The sequence below is a fragment of the Anabrus simplex genome, chromosome 1 (genome assembly GCF_040414725.1).
Source record: "Anabrus simplex isolate iqAnaSimp1 chromosome 1, ASM4041472v1, whole genome shotgun sequence".
Lineage (NCBI taxonomy): Eukaryota > Metazoa > Arthropoda > Insecta > Orthoptera > Tettigoniidae > Anabrus > Anabrus simplex.
In genome coordinates this window covers 551,159,705-551,183,106 of record NC_090265.1, presented here as the reverse complement: position 1 = coordinate 551,183,106, position 23,402 = coordinate 551,159,705, and the positions used below count along the sequence as shown (strand labels likewise).

Here is a 23,402-nt window from a genome sequence, read left to right as displayed (position 1 = left end):
GACAATTGTGGAACCGGGAGGAAAATGAATGAACCAAATTTTGTCATTAATTCAGAATGTCTCTCTTTTACACACACACACACACACACACACACACACACACACACACACACACATATTGTGTATTAGAGAACCTGGAGCGTTCAGGACTGTTGTTGAATTTCGCCAGCCATTTGCGCTGCTTACCCAGAGAGATGTCTTCAAAAAAGCAGGTGAGTTGCGTTCTTGTCACATGCCATGTAGGGCCTAGTATATAATTAAGGCTAACCTTAAACATATTGTAACTTCGTATGGGATATCTCATTCTGAAAATTTCCCAATACCATTCGGTAGAAAATGCATACCTGTCTATTGATTGGGTAAGACTATAATATGAAATCGAAACTGATAGTTGAATGACTGTAGTTCCTAAATAAAGCAACAGCACTTAGAACAGTATTGAGCTGCAGGGAAAGAGGTGGTAGTCTGGATAAATCATATTCATTCAGTCAAGTCATTATCGTACATTTAGCTAATTTATCTGGCTCTGTACTCACCACTTTCATTGAACGCAATAAGGTAGGCGTTGTTTGTCAAGTAGCGTACGTCGTCCAGGGCATCTTCCCAAATTATCTGCGCTTGGCTCAGCGACTCGGGGTCTGTGTCAACCAGAACAGCGATCGGTCCTCGTATGCGCGGATTTGTAAGAATGTTCTTTATACTCTGCATCGGACCTTCTGGAGACAATTCAGTCGTTGACTCAAACGTCGTAGACAGTGTTGGGATATTTGTTTGCTTTTCTTCCTTTGGCCACCACCTGTCGTCTATGTCTTGCACCTCGCCCGTACTAACAATGCGACCTTGTGCTTTAATTTCTGCTGCAGCGTCGGATATGAGCACCGCTACGAGGATACCAAAAACACACGAACTGAAGCGCAACATTTTATAACACTTAATACCTCGTACACTCTGAATACTGTTCTACTATTGCACCGTTGAGTTTTGTCCGTCTATATATTGACTTGAAGGATGACGTATTTGGGAGGAACAGTGTGTATTCAGCCGGATGTGGTCTCGGCAGCTTCTTGCCACACAAATTGTGGGAGGATCCGTCTTAGATTGCTTTTTTTCTTGTGAGCGGAAACGATAATATGGGTTTCAAATAGACTGATAATTCTCTTTGCTGTTGTGACGAGTGTATGATAATCATCTTCTTATTCCTTTTCTTCTTCTTCCTGGCATTTTCCCAGTTACCTGATGTCGACACTTTATATGGATTCGGCCTACTTTTACGGCCGGATATCTTTCCTGCATTAACTATTGCGCATTTCTATGGTGGTTCGTGCTGTGTCGTGTTGTACGTAAATGAAGGTGTACATTAAGACGAACGCAAACACCCAGCCCCCGAACTAGAGGAATTAACCTGACCCGGTCCGGAATCGAACCCGGTGCCCTCTGAACTGAAGGCCATTACGCTGATCATTCAGCCAAGGAGCCGGACGAGCCGTGCCTGATAATACATGTCTGTAAACTAACTAAAATACTTATCGATCATTTATAAACTGAAAGTAGTTGTAGCTTCCCAGTACAATATTACACAGTTCATTCAGTAAGAAAGCGACATAAGAGTATTTAAAAAATCTACTGTCTTTCTCAACTTAGTTTCATCTAGTCACCGTTTTTCTGCTATATTGATCGTCCTGATTTTATGTTTGAACTACAGTAATTTATAGTTTATTTTATTTCAGACAATGGTTTAACGTTTTGTTGGTTGTGCAGTAGTTTGGAGATAATTGTAATCGTAATAAGTGCAGTTTGATAAGGTTTTGCGCTTGGAAGTGGATGTGGGCAGTTGCCCTAATTGTTCATCAGAAATGATGCAGTTGTCTGTCGGTTAGGTCATCAGCCCAGAGGCTGGTTGGATCCTCAAATAGCACTACCAAAGGCTATGCAGTTATAGGGAAACCACAAAAACCAATGGCAGAGCCTAAATGAGGCGTACTAGACAGGATGAGGAGTGAGGTAGTTTGCCATTGCTTTCCTCACTGGGCCGGAAGGTGCCACTGCAGCACGACTGATCCTATGAGCAACACCTTTCATAATATTCAGACACTGGTTGTGCCCCAAATGTCATTACTCAGCACCACCCATACCCATATTGTCACAGCTATGGCTGAGACTGGGACTTCGGTGAAAGCTGCACTTTGTTCTGGCCTCTGCCAAGAGACGGATACAAAAATACTGCATCCATCAAGAAATGGCAACAGGCGGAATGATGCAGTTACCGGTACTTACATCTTGGTGAAAAAGTACCTACATTGCAATTGCAATTGCCTTGGTGGAATAGGATGGGAGCCACAGATTATACTCCAATAACTTAGAGCAGGCATACATACCAGTTAGACATCACGTTGGTACTCAAGAATGGAAAAGAAATCCTCATTGATGTGGCTGCTACTGAGGGCAGTGGTAATATTATAAGCGGAAGTAAAACATATTTTCGTTCTTCATTTTTGGAAATAGAAACGTATTTACAAGGATTGTGCAGTGGAAGGTTTACCAGCAGCACACCTGATGTTTCCAGATTATTATTATTATTATTATTATTATTATTATTATTTTCATAGCCATATATGTTGGAGCCTCCTCTGCGAACCATGTGACCTTGCCGCGGTGGGGAGGCTTGCGTGTCCCAATGATGCAGATAGCCGAGCCGCAGGTGCAACCATATCGGATGGGTATCTGTTGAGAGACCAGACTAACGAATGGTTCATCGAAAGGGGGGTAGCAGCCTTTCGGTAGTTGCAAGGACGGCAGTCTAGATGATTGACTGATACGGCCCTGTAATAATACTCAACATGGCTTAGCTGTGTTGATACTGCTACACGGCTGAAAGCAACGGGAAACTACAGCCGTAACTACCTCCCGAGGACATGCAGCTCTCTCTGTATGAATGATGTACTGATGATGGCTTCCTCCCGGGTAAAATATTCCGGAGGTAAACTAGTCCCCCATTCGGATCTCCGGGTGGGGACTACACGAGAGGGGGCGATCATCAGGAAGAAGGATACTGACATTCTGCGAGTCGGAGCGTGGAATGTTAGAAGTTTGAATCGTTGTGGTAGGTTAGAGAATCTGAAAAGGGAGATGGATAGACTAAAGTTGGATGTAGTTGGTATAAGTGAAGTACGTTGGCAGGAAGAACAAGATTTTTGGTCAGGCGACTACCGAATTATCAACACGAAATCAAACAGGGGAAATGCAGGAGTTGGTTTAATAATGAATAAGAAAATAGGGCAGCGGATAAGCTACTACGACCAGCATAGTGAAAGAATTATTGTTGTCAAGATAGACACCAAACCAATGCCCACCACAATAGTGCAGGTCTATATGCCTACTAGTTCAGCGGATGATGAAATCGAAAGAATATATGAGGAGATAGAAGATTTAATTCAATACGTAAAAGGTGACGAGAATCTAATTGTGATGGGAGACTGGAATGCAGTGGTAGGCCAAGGAAGAGAAGGTAGTACAGTAGGAGAATTCGGATTGGGACAAAGGAACGAAAGAGGAAGTCGGCTGGTTGAATTCTGCACTGATCATAATTTAGTCCTTGCCAATACTTGGTTCAAACACCATAAACGACGGCTGTATACGTGGACGAGACCTGGAGACACTGGAAGGTATCAAATAGACTTCATTATGATTAGACAGAGATTCAGAAACCAGGTGTTGGATTGCAAAACTTTCCCAGGAGCAGACGTGGACTCCGACCACAACTTGTTGGTCATGAAATGCCATCTGAAGTTAAAGAAATTGAAGAAAGGAAAGAATGCAAAAAGATGGGATCTAGACAAGTTGAAAGAAAAGAGTGTGAGAGAATGTTTCAAGGAACATGTTGCACAAGGACTAAATGAAAAGGCTGGAGGAAACACAATAGAGGAAGAGTGGAGAGTCATGAAAAATGAAGTCAGTAGGGCGGCTGAAGAAATGTTAGGAAGGAAGAAAAGATCAACTAAGAATCAGTGGATAACTCAGGAGATACTAGACCTGATTGATGAAAGACGAAAATACAAGAATGCTAGAAATGAACAGGGCAGAAAAGAATACAGGCGATTAAAGAATCAAGTGGATAGAAAGTGCAAGGTAGCTAAGGAAGAATGGCTGAAGGAGAAGTGCAAGGATGTCGAAGACTGTATGGTCTTGGGAAAGGTAGATGCTGCATACAGGAAAATCAAGGAAACCTTCGGAGAAAGGAAATCTAGGTGTATGAATATTAAGAGCTCAGATGGAAAGCCACTTCTAGGGAAAGAGGACAAAGCAGAAAGATGGCAGGAGCATATCCAACAATTGTATCAAGGTAACGATGTAGATAATTTGGTTCTGGAACATGAAGAGGCTGTTGATGCTGATGAAATGGGAGACCCAGTTTTGAGGTCAGAGTTTGACAGAGCTGTGAGTGACCTAAATAGGAACAAGGCACCTGGAATTGATGACATTCCCTCTGAATTACTGACTGCCTTAGGAGAAACCAGCATGGCAAGGTTATTTCATTTAGTGTGCAGGATGTATGAGACAGGAGAAGTCCCATCCGATTTTCGGCAGAATGTTGTTATACCTATTCCCAAGAAAGCCGGTGCTGACAGGTGTGAAAACTACCGCACCATTAGTTTAGTATCTCATGTCTGCAAAATTTTAACACGTATTATTTACAGAAGAATGGAAAAACAAGTTGAAGCTGAGTTGGGAGAAGATCAGTTTGGCTTGAGGAGAAATGTAGGAACACGTGAAGCAATCCTGACTTTACGTCTGATCTTAGAGGATCGAATCAAGAAGGACAAGCCCACGTACATGGCATTCGTAGATCTAGAAAAGGCATTCGATAATGTTGATTGGAACAAGCTATTTAGGATTCTGAGGATGATAGGGATCAGATACCGAGAACGAAGAATTATATACAACCTGTATAAAAATCAGTCTGCAGTGATAAGAATCGAGGGCTTTGAAAAAGAAGCAGCAATCCAGAAAGGAGTGAGGCAAGGCTGCAGTTTGTCCCCTCTCCTTTTCAATGTTTACATAGAACAGGCAGTAAAGGAAATCAAAGAGAAATTTGGAAAGGGAATCACAGTCCAAGGAGAGGAAATCAAAACCTTGAGATTTGCCGATGATATTGTTATTTTATCTGAGACTGCAGAAGATCTCGAGAAGTTGCTGAATGGTATGGATGAAGTCTTGGGTAAGGAGTACAAGATGAAAATAAATAAGTCCAAAACAAAAGTAATGGAGTGCAGTCGAACGAAGGCAGGTGATGTAGGAAATATTAGATTAGGAAACGAAGTCTTAAAGGAAGTAGATGAATATTGTTACTTGGGTAGTAAAGTAACTAACGATGGCAGAAGTAAGGAGGACATAAAATGCAGACTAGCACAAGCAAGGAAGAGCTTTCTTAAGAAAAGAAATCTGCTCACTTCATTGATATCGGAATTAGAAAGATGTTTTTGAAGACTTTCGTGTGGAGCGTGGCATTGTATGGAAGTGAAACATGGACGATAACTAGCTCAGAAAGAAAGAGAATAGAAGCTTTTGAAATGTGGTGTTACAGAAGAATGCTGAAGGTGAGATGGATAGATCGAATCACGAATGAAGAGATACTGAATCGAATTGGTGAGAGGAGATCGATTTGGCGAAATTTGAAGAGAAGAAGAGATAGAATGATAGGACACATCTTAAGACACCCAGGACTTGTTCAGTTGGTGTTTGAAGGAAGTGTAGGTGGTAAGAACGGTAGGGGTAGACCAAGGTATGAATATGACAAACAGATTAGAGCCGATGTAGGATGCAGTAGTTACGTAGAAATGAAAAGGTTAGCACAGGATAGGGTGGCATGGAGGGCTGCATCAAACCAGTCTGTGGACTGATGACTCAAACACAACATATGTTGGAGCGTGTTGTGAGTAAAGCGGAAAGCCTTGCAGTCTGAAATTTGATCCTTACGTTAATGATCAGATTATGATTTGTTTTGTGTGGGTGTGTGTGTGTCAGCCGACAATGACTTTAATGTGGAGTCCTGTTGGTGATCGGTAAGGAAATATTGGCGACTTTCTTGACAGTACGTCGTTAGTGTAACGAAGCCAGTGAATGGCTTTCAACCCCCGCCCATCGTCTCCACTTTACAGAGCACACATCTGCAACGAATTAATGAATTATTGAAGGTTCATGAACTTTACTCCTACTGCGAGTGAGTATTGCGTTATGGTGCTAAATATTCTACTCCGCCAGCCCTTAATGTTCAGCCAACTAGGATTCGGAATTCGAGCATTGAGTCAAGTCCAGCTAGATGCTATTGGCTCATTGCCACAATTAATTCAGACTTGAAGTCTCTGAACACCTCTGTCCCTCGTATGCCTAATTTAAGCTCAATCATCCTCTTCCTTCCTGGAGCTGCAATTTCTACTTGGAGTTGCGTCGTGTTGTGAGTTGCTACAGGTTGCATTTCTGTGGCTAACTAATTGTTTTTAATTAATAATCTTGTTTGCCCTGCTTCATTTAGGGCTTACGTCCTGTTATATGTACCCTATGTCCTCATGTATGTCTTCTCCTGTGTGAATTGGGTAAGGCATTTGCCTGAAAGTGAAACTGGGAAATTTGATCCTTGTGTTAACGATCAGATTATGATTTTCTGTTTGTTATTTCGTGAGGTGAGGCAGACTGCAGTGTGCTAGTCGGCAATTACTTTAATTTACCATTCTCAGAAAAACCGACGATGGGGTTCAAACCTCCTCGTCTCCCAAATGCACAGTTTGGCTCTATAGCCGTACCGCGTTAATACGCGCGGTCATTATGCTCGGTGGCTCATCCTGATGCAAACGGCAAATACATTCCCTTTTCCCATCAAGCGGCCTCTCTCTCCAATCCCGAATGTGCGTTCGTCGAAAGGAAGTTCTTTAAAATAATTTACGATTCATTCTATTAGTCATTAATATTTAAAAGACACTTCGAAAGAGACAATGAGGAAAGTGGACCGTCAACCTCCTCTGCTCCAAACTACAGATCGGAATTTTTCGAGGATATGTGTCGTAAGCTAATAAGAGCAAATATTCCTTCAAAATAGATGCTGCGCCCTTGTTTCGTAGAATTCATTGACGAATGTACTACCAGAAAAATGCCGTCGGAAACACAGTTACGCAAAACAGTTACCAACAGCCTGCGACAAATGCCTAAATAATTTAAGAGATGCAGTAGCAGACAAAAATATTTCCCTATCTATAGACGACACTAAAGATGCCGCTAATAGGTCATTTGTTGATGTAGGAACCCTGACGCCTGACAGACCAGGTAAAACATTTTCCTTAACCTCCAAAGAGATGGGGGAGGTTAATCATTCTACAATTTCTCGCTTGTTTAATTATTCCTTGTCTCTGTTGTGGACTGCCGATATTAAAAGAAAATGTTTTGCTTCTAGTTACGGATATCTCGTCTTATTATAAGAAGACTGTCACAGAAATACAACACTCACATCCACATTTAATACACTTAACCTGTCTAGCACATGGTCTTCGTCGAGTTGCGGAAGAAATCAGAGCCTGTTTTCCAGACGTTGATATTTTATAACGAACATGATAAATATATTTCGCAAGGCACCCTCATATATAAAAATATTTAAGGAGATGGCAGCCTGGAATTCCCTTGCCTTCACAACGAATTGTAACTCGGCTACAGGCTGTAGTATACTATGCTCAATATGAGGACAAAATTGTTAATATAATTAATGTCTTTGACGATGAGATAAATGCCGCTACCTGTGCAGTGAAGGCAGCATGTTCACCAGCTTTGTTTGAAATTTCATATATTCATAATAATTTCAGTATTATTCCAGCTACAGTACAATAACATATTTACAGTTATCTTCACTAAAATGTCAGAAGCTCTTGAGGCAATAGAACAGGTTTCAGGAACACCGCATCAAGTACCATCGGAACTGTTAAAGAACGGGTGACAAATAAACTTAAAAGTATTCTAGAGAAGAATACTGCAGAAATGTGTAAAGCGACGGACTCATTACTCAGTCAGGGTATCTCAAGCAACTCTAATATTTCATGTGTTTTTATTTGCTCCTGTTACGTCATGTGGTGTGGAAAGTCGTTTTTCAATATATAAAACCTGTCTACGTATTAATCGCATGCGATTTACGTTCCATGCATTTAGGAAGTAAATTATTGTACATTGTAATATCTGTGCTCACAATGTAAAAGAAAAACCATTATAACTCAGATGTCTCCACATTAAACCCTAGGGGGGTGGAGGGCTCGTGAGGTAGTGCCGCTGTGCCATAGCACCACACATGCAATGAAGAAAAACATGAGAATGTTTTCCTCTCAAGAACAGTTCATACTAAATTCAAATTTCAAGAAAATGTATGCCTTCTGCTTAAATTTGAATGAGCACGCAAACCGACGTGCGCTCTGGCGACGCTTGTTTGAGTGTGTATCCCATATCTCAGGGCACCATCTCCGGGCATCGAGATATTATGTAGAACAGCTACAGAAGACTCTTTGACTAGGTTTGTGTGTAGACCTATTGTAAAGCATTGCGGCAGAGACAGTGACCGCGTGATGTAACGCTTCAGTTTTACTCACTAGAGTGCAGCATGTAATAAGCACAATGCAGACAACACCCTGCGTTACGAATTTAGCGATTTTGTCCCTGTATCTGACGACTGTTAAATACTGTTATCTTTTAACGACAAGGCATTCTTAATTCTTTCGTGTTAAACAGACATTTAGTGACTTTTTCAAAAATTCGCATTAGCAACAGAAATAAATCTTTCTCTATCTGTAATGTAACAATTTGGGACTTCTGCAATAAATTTGATACGTTTCGTAATGAGAGCTGGCGACACTGTTACCTTTACCTTCCAGAACCCAAACACAAAATATTATTTGCTAAGGTTTCTGCTGTTTATTTCACATGTTCTTGAATAGCGCCGTAAAATTATTTTTGGGTATAATTATATCGGGTGCAAAAAGGTATCCTTTCCAAATGTATATACCGTATGTGGGTAAAGTAGTCGTGAAATCTTCAAATTGAAGGTAAGGAATTTTGTTCATTTCGTTTTCGTGGCAGCTAAGCTTGTGACCAATTGCTTGTGTTGGCAATAGCCAGGCTTGTTTATTCCTATGTTCGGCAAGGACGTGTTACTTTCAGTGCCGTTCTTTTAGTTCATTTGAAGATTTCGCTCGAGATTTTGGAACAAGTACTTCCGGTGAGTAGGCCCTACGTATGTTTTTTTATTATTAGTAGTATTATTGTTGTTGTTGTTGTTGTTGTGAAAGATCGTAAATTTTATCAATAATTTTCTTAAAACAGGATTTTTAAGACAAATGCATGTGGATTAAAATAAATATTTATATCAGTTCCTCAATTTCTAAATTCGTTTCAATCGATACTTCATCAAAAAGAACGGTCGTAAGCAAGAGCACAGTTAAATGTGTTTTCATGCAACTTAGCATTGATAAATATGCACTGTCGGTACTTGCAACTTTCAAAATTTGTAAGCAAATCTTCCAATTTTCAGGCACCACCAATAGAATAATTACCGGCCGCCACTGTCAATACCTGAAATAAATAATATGTAACTTTATTGCACAGTAGAGATAGCTAAACATACATTGTTTTCTTACTTCTAATAACTTTTAATCTTGGTCTCTTTCACAGCAGGGTGTACCGCCTTCATTTGTACATATTTCTTTACAGACAACACGGCTAAGGTTACAGGTGCTTCCACCTGATGGTATACTTACTAAAACCACTCTGCATGGTGATACCTACATGCTACGTCGCTGCTCTGAACAAAGTCACGTCAGTCTCGAGAACGAGGAGCCAGAGCTCGAGATCGCAGATACAGATACTCCCATAAATATTCGGTCACTCTGATTTTTGACACACTGTTATTGGGTAATTATTCTTACACTATACTGATAATGTATAATACAACGAAACATGTATAAAGACACAATACCACGTTCTAGAAACATTGTGATGTAAGTCAAACTCTTCTGACAGTCATTAGTACGCCACCTCGTTAAATGAAAGCAATAATTCCAGTGCCGCCTCAAAAATATTTGGCCACTATACAAAAAAGCAACATAAATTCGCATTATTCACAACCCTGTTACACATTCAGTACTTTGTAGGTCCACCTTGATGTTTTATGACCTCTTCCAGTCGATTCCGCATAAGGCGATAACTTTCTTGATATAATCAGGGCTTAATGCCACCCATTATTGTAGTAGTCTCTTCTTCAAGTCTGTGAGGGAACTTGGCAGCCGCAATTGCAGAGCTGCCTTCATTTGACTCCACACATTCTCGATGGGGTTCAGGTCGGGTGATTATGGTGGAGTTTCAAAACCTTCGGGCAGTTGTACAGCAGCCACTCCATGACAAGTTACAACTTGTGCTTGGGGTCGTTATCTTGGTAGAACTTGAAAGCACGCTGTATACCAAGTTGTTCCGCAGTCTGTCGCAAATTGGCTTTGAGGATAACCAAATAGCCCTCTTTTGTCAAAATATGTTTAGTGAAACTCAATGCACCAACCCCGTTCGATGCAAGACATCCCCACATCATTACACTTCCTCCCCCATATGTTACAGTTCCTTGTAAATTGCTTGTTTTCAGTTCTTCGTGATGTTTCCGCCACACCGATCGCTTTCCATCGGACCCAAAGACGTTGAACGTTTACCCATCAACATGTAACACGTCCTCTCACCAAGCACTGCTTTTGCTTACGTTAGTTTTTGCGAACTCTAACCGCTTCTTTTTATTTACCGCACGAATGAATCGTTTTCTACTAACTCTTCTCCCAAAGAACTCATTCCTTCGCAGTGCTCTTCGCTCGGTTTCAGTACCCACTTTCTTTCCACACTTCTCTATAAGAGCTGCTGCCAGTTTCGGAACACTAATTTTCGGATTTCGTTTCACATTGTGAAGCACAAACCGCTCCTTTCGTTCTGTCAGCCTTCTTGGTCTGCCTGTCTGGGGAACTGAATCAATTCAGTCTTCATTTTTCAATCGTCTGATTATATCTCCAACTATTATTCTGCATGTTTAGCATTGCGATATCTTTCTATGCGATTTACCTCGAGCATAATCGAATATCACGAGCTGGCTTTCTTCAGACGTGGTATTGTGTTGTATTTTGCACCCCATTTGATACCAGTCCGCAACACTGCAGTAAATATGTCTTGCGGCATCACACTACTGAAATGAACGTTTTGCAACGCTATCTGCCCTGTTGCTGTCAATGAACACAACGGCAATCCCGGCCTTTCCGGGTGACCGAATATACAGTCACAGGAAAAAGTATACGTACACCTTAAACATTAAGCAATGTTGTCGTTTGTAGTTGACGCATACCCATAGGCTGCTAGAAATTTCACTCATGTTCTATATTTCGGTATTTCGCGAAAGATGAATATGACTACGTACCGGAAATAACAATAGTACTTTAGAAATATTTGTTTTAACAAACGTGTCATCCAATAAGTTCGAAATATACACTGACTGACAGAGCAAATGCAACACCAAGAAGGAGTGGTCAGAACTTTATGCCAATTGCAGGGTAGACTGACGTCACTGAGGTACGCTCATGATGTGAAATGCGCCGCTGTGCTGCGCACGTAGCGAACGATAAATGGGACACGGCGTTGGCGAATGGCCCACTTCGTACCGTGATTTCTCAGCCGACAGTCATTGTAGAACGTGTTGTCGTGTGCCACAGGACACGTGTATAGCTAAGAATGCCAGGCCGCCGTCAACGGAGGTATTTCCAGCAGACAGACGACTTTACGAGGGGTATGGTGATCGGGCTGAGAAGGGCAGGTTGGTCGCTTCGTCAAATCGCAGCCGATACCCATAGGGATGTGTCCACGGGGCAGCGCCTGTGGCGAAGATGGTTGGCGCAGGGACATGTGGCACGTGCGAGGGGTCCAGGCGCAGCCCGAGTGACGTCAGCACGCGAGGATCGGCGCATCCGCCGCCAAGCGGTGGCAGCCCCGCACGTCACGTCAACCGCCATTCTTCAGCATGTGCAAGACACCCTGGCTGTTCCAATATCGACCAGAACAATTTCCCGTCGATTGGTTGAAGGAGGCCTGCACTCCCGGCGTCCGCTCAGAAGACTACCATTGACTCCACAGCATAGACGTGCACGCCTGGCATGGTGCCGGGCTAGAGCGACTTGGATGAGGGAATGGCGGAACGTCGTGTTCTCCGATGAGTCACGCTTCTGTTCTGTCAGTGATAGTCACCGCAGACGAGTGTGGCGTCGGCGTGGAGAAAGGTCAAATCCGGCAGTAACTGTGGAACGCCCTACCGCTAGACAACGCGGCATCATGGTTTGGGGCGCTATTGCGTATGATTCCACGTCACCTCTAGTGCGTATTCAAGGCACGTTAAATGCCCACCGCTACGTGCAGCATGTGCTGCGGCCGGTGACACTCCCGTACCTTCAGGGGCTGCCCAATGCTCTGTTTCAGCAGGATAATGCCCGCCCACACACTGCTCGCATCTCCCAACAGGCTCTACGAGGTGTACAGATGCTTCCGTGGCCAGCGTACTCCCCGGATCTCTCACCAATCGAACACGTGTGGGATCTCATTGGACGCCGTTTGCAAACTTTGCCCCAGCCTCGTACGGACGACCAACTGTGGCAAATGGTTGACAGAGAATGGAGAACCATCCCTCAGGACACCATCCGCACTCTTATTGACTCTGTACCTCGACGTGTTTCTGCGTGCATCGCCGCTCGCGGTGGTCCTACATCCTACTGAGTCGATGCCGTACGCATTGTGTAACCTGCATATCGGTTTGAAATAAACATCGATTATTCGTCCGTGCCGTATCTGTTTTTTCCCCACTTTCATCCCTTTCGAACCACTCCTTCTTGGTGTTGCATTTGCTCTGTCAGTCAGTGTAGATGCATAAAAAGTATTCGTACAGATGGTTTATCTCACATCAAAGTCATTAATAACATCCCTTGCAACGCAGGTAAGCAGTAAAGGTCACGTCTTGTACCAAGTCAGTTGTGCTTCAGCCGTTCTAAACAAGTGATATTATACAATGTACATGACAATAATTGTACTAAGTAAAGTATTTCTGTTTCAGTATTAAGTGTACGAATACTTTTTACTATGACTGTATTTGAGACGTGTCATTTCACCCATGTGAGCAATGTCCTTGATTTTATAGCATACTGTAAATCAATGCTCATTGATTCCTCTTGGCATAAGCAACCACATGTAGTTGCATTACTTAGACACATTTGGTTTCACGTTCTGCTCATGGTTGTGTTATTCTCATCACCTTTTCGCGGATTTTATCACTGGCCGAATATTTATGGGAGTGACTGTATATCTGATGCATCCATTGTGAGCTGTTAGCAGCCCCTCGCGTAGTTCTTTGCTCGTGGCATGGTATACTTCATTAATGTAACACTGTGAGAAAGAGCCAGAGGTTTTATTAAATACTTCTTGAGGATTTTTTAAAGCCTGTGAAGAGATAAGAACGTATCTTCCATCGCAAACAGTATGCATCTAGTTGATTTTTTCCCTTCTGCTTTTAGATGGCCGTGCAGAATTTCTGTTGTATCTACCCATTCCTGGAAGAATACCTCCATAATGTCACCTCCTTAGAACTTAACGTCTAGTACTACACATGTTGACGGGTATAGTTTTCCATGCATTCAATACACCTACATTTACTCATAAGGCTTGTAAGCGTTATAAACAATTTCATTTTCTCCATCTGGAGGTGGTGAAGCTCTTTTCAGGCACGCCTCTATACAGGTGAGCTACATGTACCTGTTTAACTACATACCAGCCCTCCTGCCAATCTTAAATTGTTGTCAGTACCCTGAATCAAATGCTGGCCCCCGAATACAGCTGCTAATAGCGCTTTCCACAGGCGCGAGTCTACCCTAGATCCAACGGTCATGTGACCTTCCATTCATGAAGCGTTTAAAAGAACATGCATTTATAACGCTATTTTTTATTTAATGTATGCTTTTTGTAGCTTGTATGCATTACGCTGCTTCCTGAATATTGGGACAAATTAAGCAACATAGCAATGGTCACATTCTAGTTCTCGACTTCTTCTCTTATTCACGAGGACCATGTTGCAACTCCACCGATAGAGGTGTGGTGCTGCATGTTGTTACAACTGTGAGTGAGGGAGGGGAGGTTACGGTAAAATCCACCAAGGTCACAATGATTTTGAAACTGGGCACTTCGGCGCTGTAATAGATCTTCCGCATTGTTGATATTCTAGATGCTGACAGGAACAGTTTTGTTAACTTACTTTAGAGCAGTCTGGTGGGTCGAAGGAAATTTCCTCCTCCTGCTCCCCCCCTCCCCTCCCTAGAAAGTTTCAATCCCCTTTGTCCAACGAAGAACAGCTTTTTCGTGATTATTGTGTGATAGAAATACAAATAATGCGAGCGAAAAGAACGAAAAGAGAAATGTTCGTGCTAGATTTGCATTTTCTGTTTTGGGGAGAACCAAACCAGTGATACCAGTGTAGCAGTTTTTTCACTAGGCGTACAGTTTGCATATTTGCTGGGAGATCTTTAGAATATAGGTCCAGCAGCCAATGTTGTTGCTTCCTTTGCACCACCCAAGACCATCCTTAATAGGATTCGATGTGGTCATGGAGTCTTGTGCTGCGTCCCTGTATAAATGGGGAAAGATACAATCCCCCGAGTGTGACTGTGGTGTTCCTTCATACCATCGAACACATTGTAAAGGAGTGTAGCAGAAGAGCCTACCCTGGAGATTGGTTTGATTTTCTAAAGGCCAATACAGAGGCTCTAGAATGGATAACAACTTTCAGGCATTAAAATATAATGTACTTGCATTCCTGTTTCTGTATATATATGCCATACGATAAATAAATAATAAATTCACTAGGTGTAGTGGATTCGAGATATTTTTAGTAGGGGATGTTTTTTAATTGTTACGTTCATGTAGCGATTTAGGTTTTATTGGAAATTATTCTAGCACATAGTAACATTATTTTTAATTTATGATCAAGGAATTTAGTAGATATTCGTTTCGTGCTTGTCGGTTTTCTATGCGATTGTGTTGGCCAGGCTGAACGAAACAAGTGATAAGCTGAAAGAAACATGTTTAATGTGAGGATACAGTGCATGTTGATGTTCGATACGTTTTAGAAAAGATTTTTGTGAATATTCAATTGTTATTTGTGTGTGATGGGTCAGTTATAGTAAATGAAGTTAATCAGGTGAGGCATGTATTTTTCTTAATGAGAAAAGTGTGAAACATGTCGTTGAATGATTATACAGAGAAGGATCAGCGCGTCATTCTCAATGAATTGTTATTTTGTCAGTGTTCCTGTTATATTGCGTCTAAAATGACTCACGAAACATCCAGCTCGGAAACTCCTTATCACAAGGCCTTGACACAGCGTTAAAACACAGGAAATCCTTCAAGACTCGACCGGTAACATCGTATTTCAGAGATTCGTCATGGACAGATATATGTATCACATATTGTGTGCTGCGTTATGGACTTCGTCATCAGACGTTAGTTGTGTGACGGCATGCAGCTGTAGTCGGATTTCTTGGACTACAAACAAATTTGCGTCATAAAACAAAATAATATTCCCGAAACGAAATAGTTTGTTAGCTCCTGTGGTCTAAAATGTCCTCATACTTAGTTATTACAGTCTACATCCATTCTAATCTGTACATAATATTGTATTGGTACCTGAGTCCTTAATACTGCAATTGTACCTCATTCGAATTGTTTGTTGTGTTCGGAAAACTTCTGAAACATCGCACCCCACATCGTTTACCATACAATTCGAAATATGTGGCAGGGAGCGTTGGTATTCATATTGATCCTTCATAACAAAAGCTTTCGTGCAGCTTTTGTTTTACAACTTTGTAACTACACCCTAGCAATATAAAATGTATACGTTTGGAAAATGAGATAGACTATAGTATAATTAATACTAGTTAATAATATGTTTGTATGTTTAGTCATCAGCCCGAAGGCTGGTTGGATCCTCAACAGTTCCACCATGAGCTGTCATAGATGGCCTAGGCATCACTGAAGAGGCGTACTAGGGAAATGAGGAGTGAGGTAGTTTCCCGTTGCTTTCCTCACCGAGCCAGAAGTTGCTATTACATATCAGTCTGCCAAGCCCACTGAAATGCATGCACCAACCGACCCTATGAGCAACAGTTTCACACCATTCATAGCAGGGACTGGCTGCGTAAGGAATGGCATTACTAGCATGGCTCATACCTCAGTCACTTTCATATCGTCAAAGCCAAGGATAATAATATAATTACATATAATTTAATATAAAAACAATATTTCACTGTAATATAGACAGACTGCTTATTGTAATAGGTTAGCGGCTTGCCTTCATTGCCCTAGATTGCGAGGTCGAATCTGAACAAAATCGGTTAACAGATACGCGTGGATTGGATTTAACCCATGCCATATTTATTTTCACGGTAATAATATCTATACAATTTAAAAGTCATTAGTCATCATATAGTGGTGGTTAAGGTTTTAAAAGGAGGTACAACTGGGCAGACCGATTAGAAAACGGAAGAGGTCCAACACTTCGAAGAGTGAAGAAAAGGGTCACGAAGGGCGTGAAAATGGAAGACTTTTCTGGCCTCGCAAATCTGATACAGTGTGGGTCGGAAGAGAGGTCGTGAGGTCAGATAGAAGTGGAAGCAATGTCCGACTCAGCTAGGGGAACCGTGGTTGCCAACCCACACTTCCAAGTTCAGAGCCTCTAGTCCCTGTCTATATTTTAAATTATATGTAATTATATTATATTTAGTCGCGTTTTACGGCAAGCAGGCTATATCCCCCATCCACAGGGGGATTAGTCTTCGTCGTCATCATCACCATTATTATTATTATTATTATTATTATTATTATTATTATTATTATTATTATTATTATTATTATTTGGCCAATTCACTGAAAAAATTATCATCTCTGGCCACTGTGGTCGTTGTCTTATAAGGTAGTTAAGGTGTTATTTTCCTTGATGATGTTTCGACGTGGGTAAAATCTGTAAAAATGTTTCAGAACTGTAAAAATAATTAGAAGGCTGAAATGGGAGAGTGAGAATCGGAGAAGGTGAAGGCCACTGGTAAATGTTCTGAAGGTCATGTTCCACATTTAGGAGCGTTATGGCTAAGTTGTGCCTTTTAGAAAATAAATTAGTTGTTTTACTGGTAAAGTATTGCCTGGTATTTCATATAACATTAAATATTTATCTCGTCTTATTTCCATCTTATAAGTTTCTAATAACAATTTAAACGAACAGTGCTTAATATTTTAAGTTCGAGCTCTTACTTTTTTCGCTAGGTAGTTTTTAAATATTTCTTACAAAGTGCACCTTGCGATTCCCTCAAAATTTGTTCTCATTTTATTGAGAATGTTCTTAAAGCCACGCGGATTACTGTTTGTGTAAGTTTTGAAATACATTGAATCATGAAATTAAATATATGGAAGTAGAATACATTTTCAGAAGGAAAAGGTCGTGAAAGTGTAATTATTTCGTGAAGAAATGTTATACATCTGATTGTAAAACGTAGAGCAAGTTTATTTTCACATACATACAGTACTGTATATTTGAACCAGATTTTGATTATTAAAAAGATGCTATAATTTCCGAACCAATACTACCAAACAGCGGGCGATAGGGGTGTTCAAATGGCGAACTCCGGTCCGCATCCGGACCTTAATGTCTCTTTTTCCTGGACCTTCACAGTTCATACGATGTCAGGAGTAAGAAAGAAAGAGAACAAATTACGATTAAAACAGTAATACTCGTAATATTTCAGACTTATACGGCCCTTGGCATTGAACAGTGTTTCCTCCATAGACGGCAGTATCGTATTTTGAAGATAAGAATGTGAACAGGTTTTCTGCGTATATGCTCCAAAGACGGCAGTGACTTTTTACTTGGTTTTTATCTAGTCTGCAGCCTCTTCCCTGCTTCAGTTACTAGTTAGCGTTATTTTTGAATTCGTGTGCGGAAGAAGTTACAGCTAACTTTGATCTCTTTACTCGAGACTTCCTTCGGTATCTTGTAATGAAGGTTTGTTATGAAAATTTCCGGAATTTTTGTACGGGCTGAAGAGAGAATATTAACCGTTGATGTACAACAAATTGGAAGACTTCAGTCTGTGTAAAGAAAACATTCTCCATAGATTGGTGATTATAATGATCTACTATAGCAAATTAATTGTGAAACTATGACACAGCAGTATTACACATGGGAACGCTACAGCTGCAGATTACAGAAGGAAGGACGGGAAAAGTTGATGTGTCGTTATGGCTTTCTCTTTATTCTTACCCTAACTAGCTTAAGTTTTCGAAATGGTATGCTGATAATGTTTGGGTCAACATATATGTTTGAAAATATATTTTCCAATCCGAATTTTATGACAATTTCAGGTCCAGAATTACTAATGAACACTCTTGAATACTAACCATTGCTGGAACTTCGAGCATTCTAAACTTTGAACAATTTCACAAAACAAGATATGTGACTTCTGTTACTAATGACAGTGAGGTTGGGTGGATAAATTATATGTTTCAATCGTACGTATGAACACTAAAATTACATTTGTATTTGAGTGTATTTTATGTAAACACTCCACTGGTTGATATTTTAGAAATGCAGGGAAATACAATGCTGATTGATACACCATATTTACTTTTTTCTGTAATTATTGTACGGAGTTACCGACCACGGTAAGCAAGAACAACAACTGTTTTATTTAACCAAATATTTGTACCTCAGAACCCACTTTATTGCAATATTATCATCAGTCCGGACTCTAGGGAAAAGTAATCGAAGGCCCATCGTATAGAGCGTGCCGGCAAGTGTCTGCATCAGGAAGGTTGGTAAATGTAAGATAAAAACATACTATATTCGTAAAATACGACCATACCTTCCCGTAGGTAAGAGTTTTCAGTGCAGCTTGTGAAAGTGGATTGGAAATATTTCATGGAAGCCTTCTTTAGAGCATATCGTGTAGTTTATGTGTAGTCGATCGTCTATTAATAGTAATCGTTAAAGTTCTGTGACTAAGCTTTTCAACATATGGGAAATGCGTAATGATTAATTTGATTAATCAATGTAATATCTACTGCGGAGAATTTACACTGCGAAGTAAGAGATTAAGAATCATATTTAGGTCATTTTGTATGTGTGCCAGCACTATGAGTTATCATTCCGTATCTCCTCTTACGTATTCATTGCCTAGTAAGACAACCACAAGTATCCGGTATGTCCCGTATGATTAACGCTGAACTATTTGTGACGTCCATCTTAAGCCTTGAATGTTCCGAAAGTCACTGATGGGGGGCTAAGCTTTATTCGAGTGCAAGCTTTGACGTAAACATGAATTGCGGCTCCGGGGACATGAAGTTGTAATGGAGACGTCACACTAAAAACTTACTCTCTATCTCTCAACTGAAGTGCCGCGATGAGGACTTAGGTATCTTCATAATCTCTTCCACTTCCACTGTTTGAGGAGGCACAAACGGCGCCACTCCAAGGAGATGCGTATCCGATGCTATCCTACCTCTCTCAAGCGACCTGCCAGGAAGGTCGCACCGTTACTGAAGTCCCGCGTCTCCAGTTAAGTAGTGCGATGAGAGAACAGGCGTTTAATATTATATTTGTGGGGGAAGTGGAAAAGTATCCAAAGCTCCATAATGTCAGTCTACCAGAATACACAAGAAAGAACTTGGTGGAGAAAGAAAGGAACGAAACTGGAAGATGAATATGCCAGGTATATACAGCCTTGGAAAATTTTTGTTGGTATTATGTACACGGGGTCAGTTACCATACTAACATTGTATGTAAAGCAACTTCAGAATTTTAACAAATTAGGCCTACTAATTTCGGTAACGTGTATCAAAAGTAGTATGTATTACATACATATACTGAAAAAGATAAATACGAGCATTACTTTACATACTTACATAAAGTGTGCACTTTCTTAACCTAAGAAAGGCAGTAGCTCCATTACCAGGGTAGAAATGTCCGAGGAGTGGCAAAGGATTATTTCCAATCCACTTTCACAAGCTGCACTGAAAACCCTTACCTACGGGAAGGTATGGTATCTTACATTGCTGTCGTAGAAGATTGGACATTTATTATGGGGATTTCTGCAGGTAATGTTATGGCGCTGTTCGCAGTGTTTTCATGATGTTCACATCTATTATTGTACTGAATACATTATCTTTTTCTGACGAACCCTAATTGTGGAGGACACATACAGGTCTTATCATGTCGTTAACCTTATCCGGATTTTGACAACGTATTGGGCTGTTTAATATTTGGAATGCTTCAGTTATTCCGAAAGTGCATTCGATACTCTTTCGACCCCAACTTAACCTGTAATATTTAACACTGTTGTCACATTATCAGAGATTCTTTTTGAATATGGTGTCATTAAATGCGGAGATAATGGGACCACTTCATCTCTTCCTGCGAAACCACATTCGCTCATGGTGAATAAACCATCAGGTTGGCCGCGCGGTGTAGGAGTAGCATGCTTGCCTCTTACCCGGAGGCCCCGGCTCGATTTCCGGCCATGTAAGGGATCTTTACCTGGATCTTTGTGCTGGTTCGAGGTCCACTCAGCCTGCGTGATTACAATTGCGGAGCTATCTGACGATGAGACAGGGGCCTCGGTCTAGAAAGCCAAGAATAAGGCCGGGAGGATTCGTCGTGCCGACCACACGACACCTCGTAATCTGCGGGCCTTCGGGCTGAGCAGCGGTCGCTTGGCTGGCCACGATCCTTGGGGGCTGTTGCACAGTGGGGTTTGGTTTGAATAAACCGTCAACGTCACAGCATGCCATTAATACTACGGAATGATAATCTTTATAATTAAAATTGCTTGAGCCACCTTTCTGGATTTTTCAATGCGGGTATGTTTTTCCACCCATTGCACCAATATAGTTGAGAAATTCCACAAAGAATAGAAACGTTTAGCAATGCATTTCCACTGTTGTCTATTTGGTATTGTCCTACTCAAATGTCAACCTCACCTGCACGTGGCGCACCCTGCTTTCCACTGACGAGGCTCTGGCGACCGAGCGACTCCCGGGATAAGGAGTCCCCCTCTGCTATGCCAACCTCTCCCTATGAAGGCGCATGAGCTGGCAGAGGCTGGGGCACTCTCTTGCCCTTGAGGTGGGAAGCCACCTCTAAAGGCGGAAAAAACATATATGGTCAACGGCATAGAAAGTCTTCAACAACGGCGGACCAGGCGTAGGGACAACTAAAACTTCCCTGGCGCCTGGGAAGGCGGGCGAAGGCTGCAGCAGTCTTGGAGCCTCCAGTCGTCGTAACTCTTATGCCACTGGGGACAGGTTCCGAGTCTGTCAAGAAATGTGTGATTGTTGATGTGCAGCAGCATTCCCACACTAAAAGATGTCACGCACAGGCGTCTTCTGAAGAACTCAACACATACACTACAAGCCCTGCGGTGATCGGGGAGTTGTGACGGGAGCAGGATTGTGTAGTCTGGGAGCTCCTAGTGACGAACCGGCACGTAGGCGACGAATGTGTGATCGCCGTTTTGCTTGAGGAGAGGCTGTAAAGCAACCCGTGTGCTGCATTCGTGACTGAGCAGGCCTATTCAGGAACCACTCTGCTCACCCTGAATGGGGAGGGGGCTATAAAAGGTGCCCTAAACATAGTCAGCCTCAACACATCCCGACTGGGAAACCGCGCCCAAAGGGTACATACACCATAAGCGGTCAAAAGAAAATAAAGATGAATTTTGCAACCTGGAACATCCGTACTCTAATGGTTAATTATACAGCTAATCGGCCAGAAAGGAGAACAGCTATCGTAGCTCGTGAACTAAAAAGATTTAACATCGATATTGCAGCATTGAGTGAAACTAGAAGGCCCGATGAAGGACAAATTAAAGAACAAGGAGGCGGATACACTTTCTTCTGGAAAGGTAAAAGCTTTCATGAGCCCTGCATTCATGGTGTTGGTTTAGCCATTGCAAATTAACTTTCCCTCACCTTGACGAACTTCCCTCTGGATTAAATGAAAGACTCATGAGCTTACGCCTCAAGCTCACCAACAATCAACGAGTTACATTAATTAGTGCCTATGCTCCAACCCTCACTTGTGAATAAGATGAAAAAGAAGCATTCTACTGCCAACTTGACACACTTCTAACAAGAATACCCCAAGCTGACAAAATCACTTAGGGGACTTCAATGTGCGAGTTGGTAGAGACTCAACGCTATGGCCCAAAGTAATTGGAAAAGATGGAGTAGGGAATTGCAACTCTAATGGAACCCTTCTGCTCACGAAGTGCTCAGAGCACAATCTAGTTATCACTAATACTCTCTTCAGACAAAACGATAAATTTAAAACATCATGGCAACATCCACGGTCAAAACACTGGCATCTAATTGATTACATAATTGTACGCGCCCGAGACCAACGCGATGTATTAATCACAAAGGCTCTAACAAGTGCTGATGACTGCTGGACGGACCACCGACTTATACGGTCCACGATGACCCTTCACATCCACGAGCAGCGAAGGAAACAGAGGAAACTTACGAGACCTAAAATGAACACAGACCGTCTCAAAGATCATAGCACTAAAGTAAAATTTCAACAACTGCTAGGTGATAAACTGCCAGATGAATATCCTGAAAGCACTGAATAACACTGGGCAACACTGAAGACTGCAATACTATCAGCTGGTGAAGAATCGGTAGGGCACCTTAGGGTCAAAAACCAAGACTGGTTTGATGAAAATGATCAAGAAATACAGACTCTAATAGACAAAAAGAGAGTAGCACATCAAGCTTGGCAGATCAATCCTAGTTCACTCTCTAAAAAACGAGAATATCAGGAAGCGAAAGCAGATGTTCAGAGGGAAACCCGTGTTCTGAAAAACAGCTGGTGGACGATGAAGTCTCAAGAAATGCAACATCTAGCCGAAACTAATAACACTAGAGCTTTTTTCAGCATGATAAAAACCGTATATGGCCCAACAGCTCAAGGATTAAACCCTCTTAAATCTAGGGATGGTTCTACTCTTCTAGAAGACAGCAATTCCATTAATGCACGATGGAAAGAACATTTCAGTGAACTGCTGAACAAGGATCCAGAGATCAACATAGTAGACGTTCTGAAAATCCCGTAAAAACCTACAAAATCTCACCTTGGCGAAGTACCTTCCTTACAAGAAGTTGAAAATGCTATTAAACAGCTCAAAAATAATAAGGTTGCCGGATCAGATGAAATTCCTGCTGAATTTTTCAAGGAAGGTGGACGAATTCTTGCTAAATATACACTAATGCTCATAGTCAAA

At 41.6% G+C, this 23,402-nt stretch overlaps 2 protein-coding genes across 3 annotated transcripts in view; one reads left to right on the top strand and one right to left on the bottom strand.

The window, feature by feature from the left end:
- LOC136857133 (uncharacterized) overlaps nt 1-946 on the bottom strand; it is a 106,823-nt gene extending 105,877 nt beyond the window's left edge. The window contains exon 1 of the mRNA XM_067135541.2: nt 537-946. Coding sequence (XP_066991642.2) covers nt 537-921 — 385 coding nt within the window. The 5' untranslated portion in view covers nt 922-946. The remainder of the gene's footprint in view (nt 1-536) is intronic.
- Nucleotides 1-23,402, top strand: part of PAPLA1 (Phosphatidic Acid Phospholipase A1) — a 298,948-nt gene that overhangs the window by 135,954 nt on the left and 139,592 nt on the right. The gene's annotated exons all lie outside the window — the stretch shown is intronic.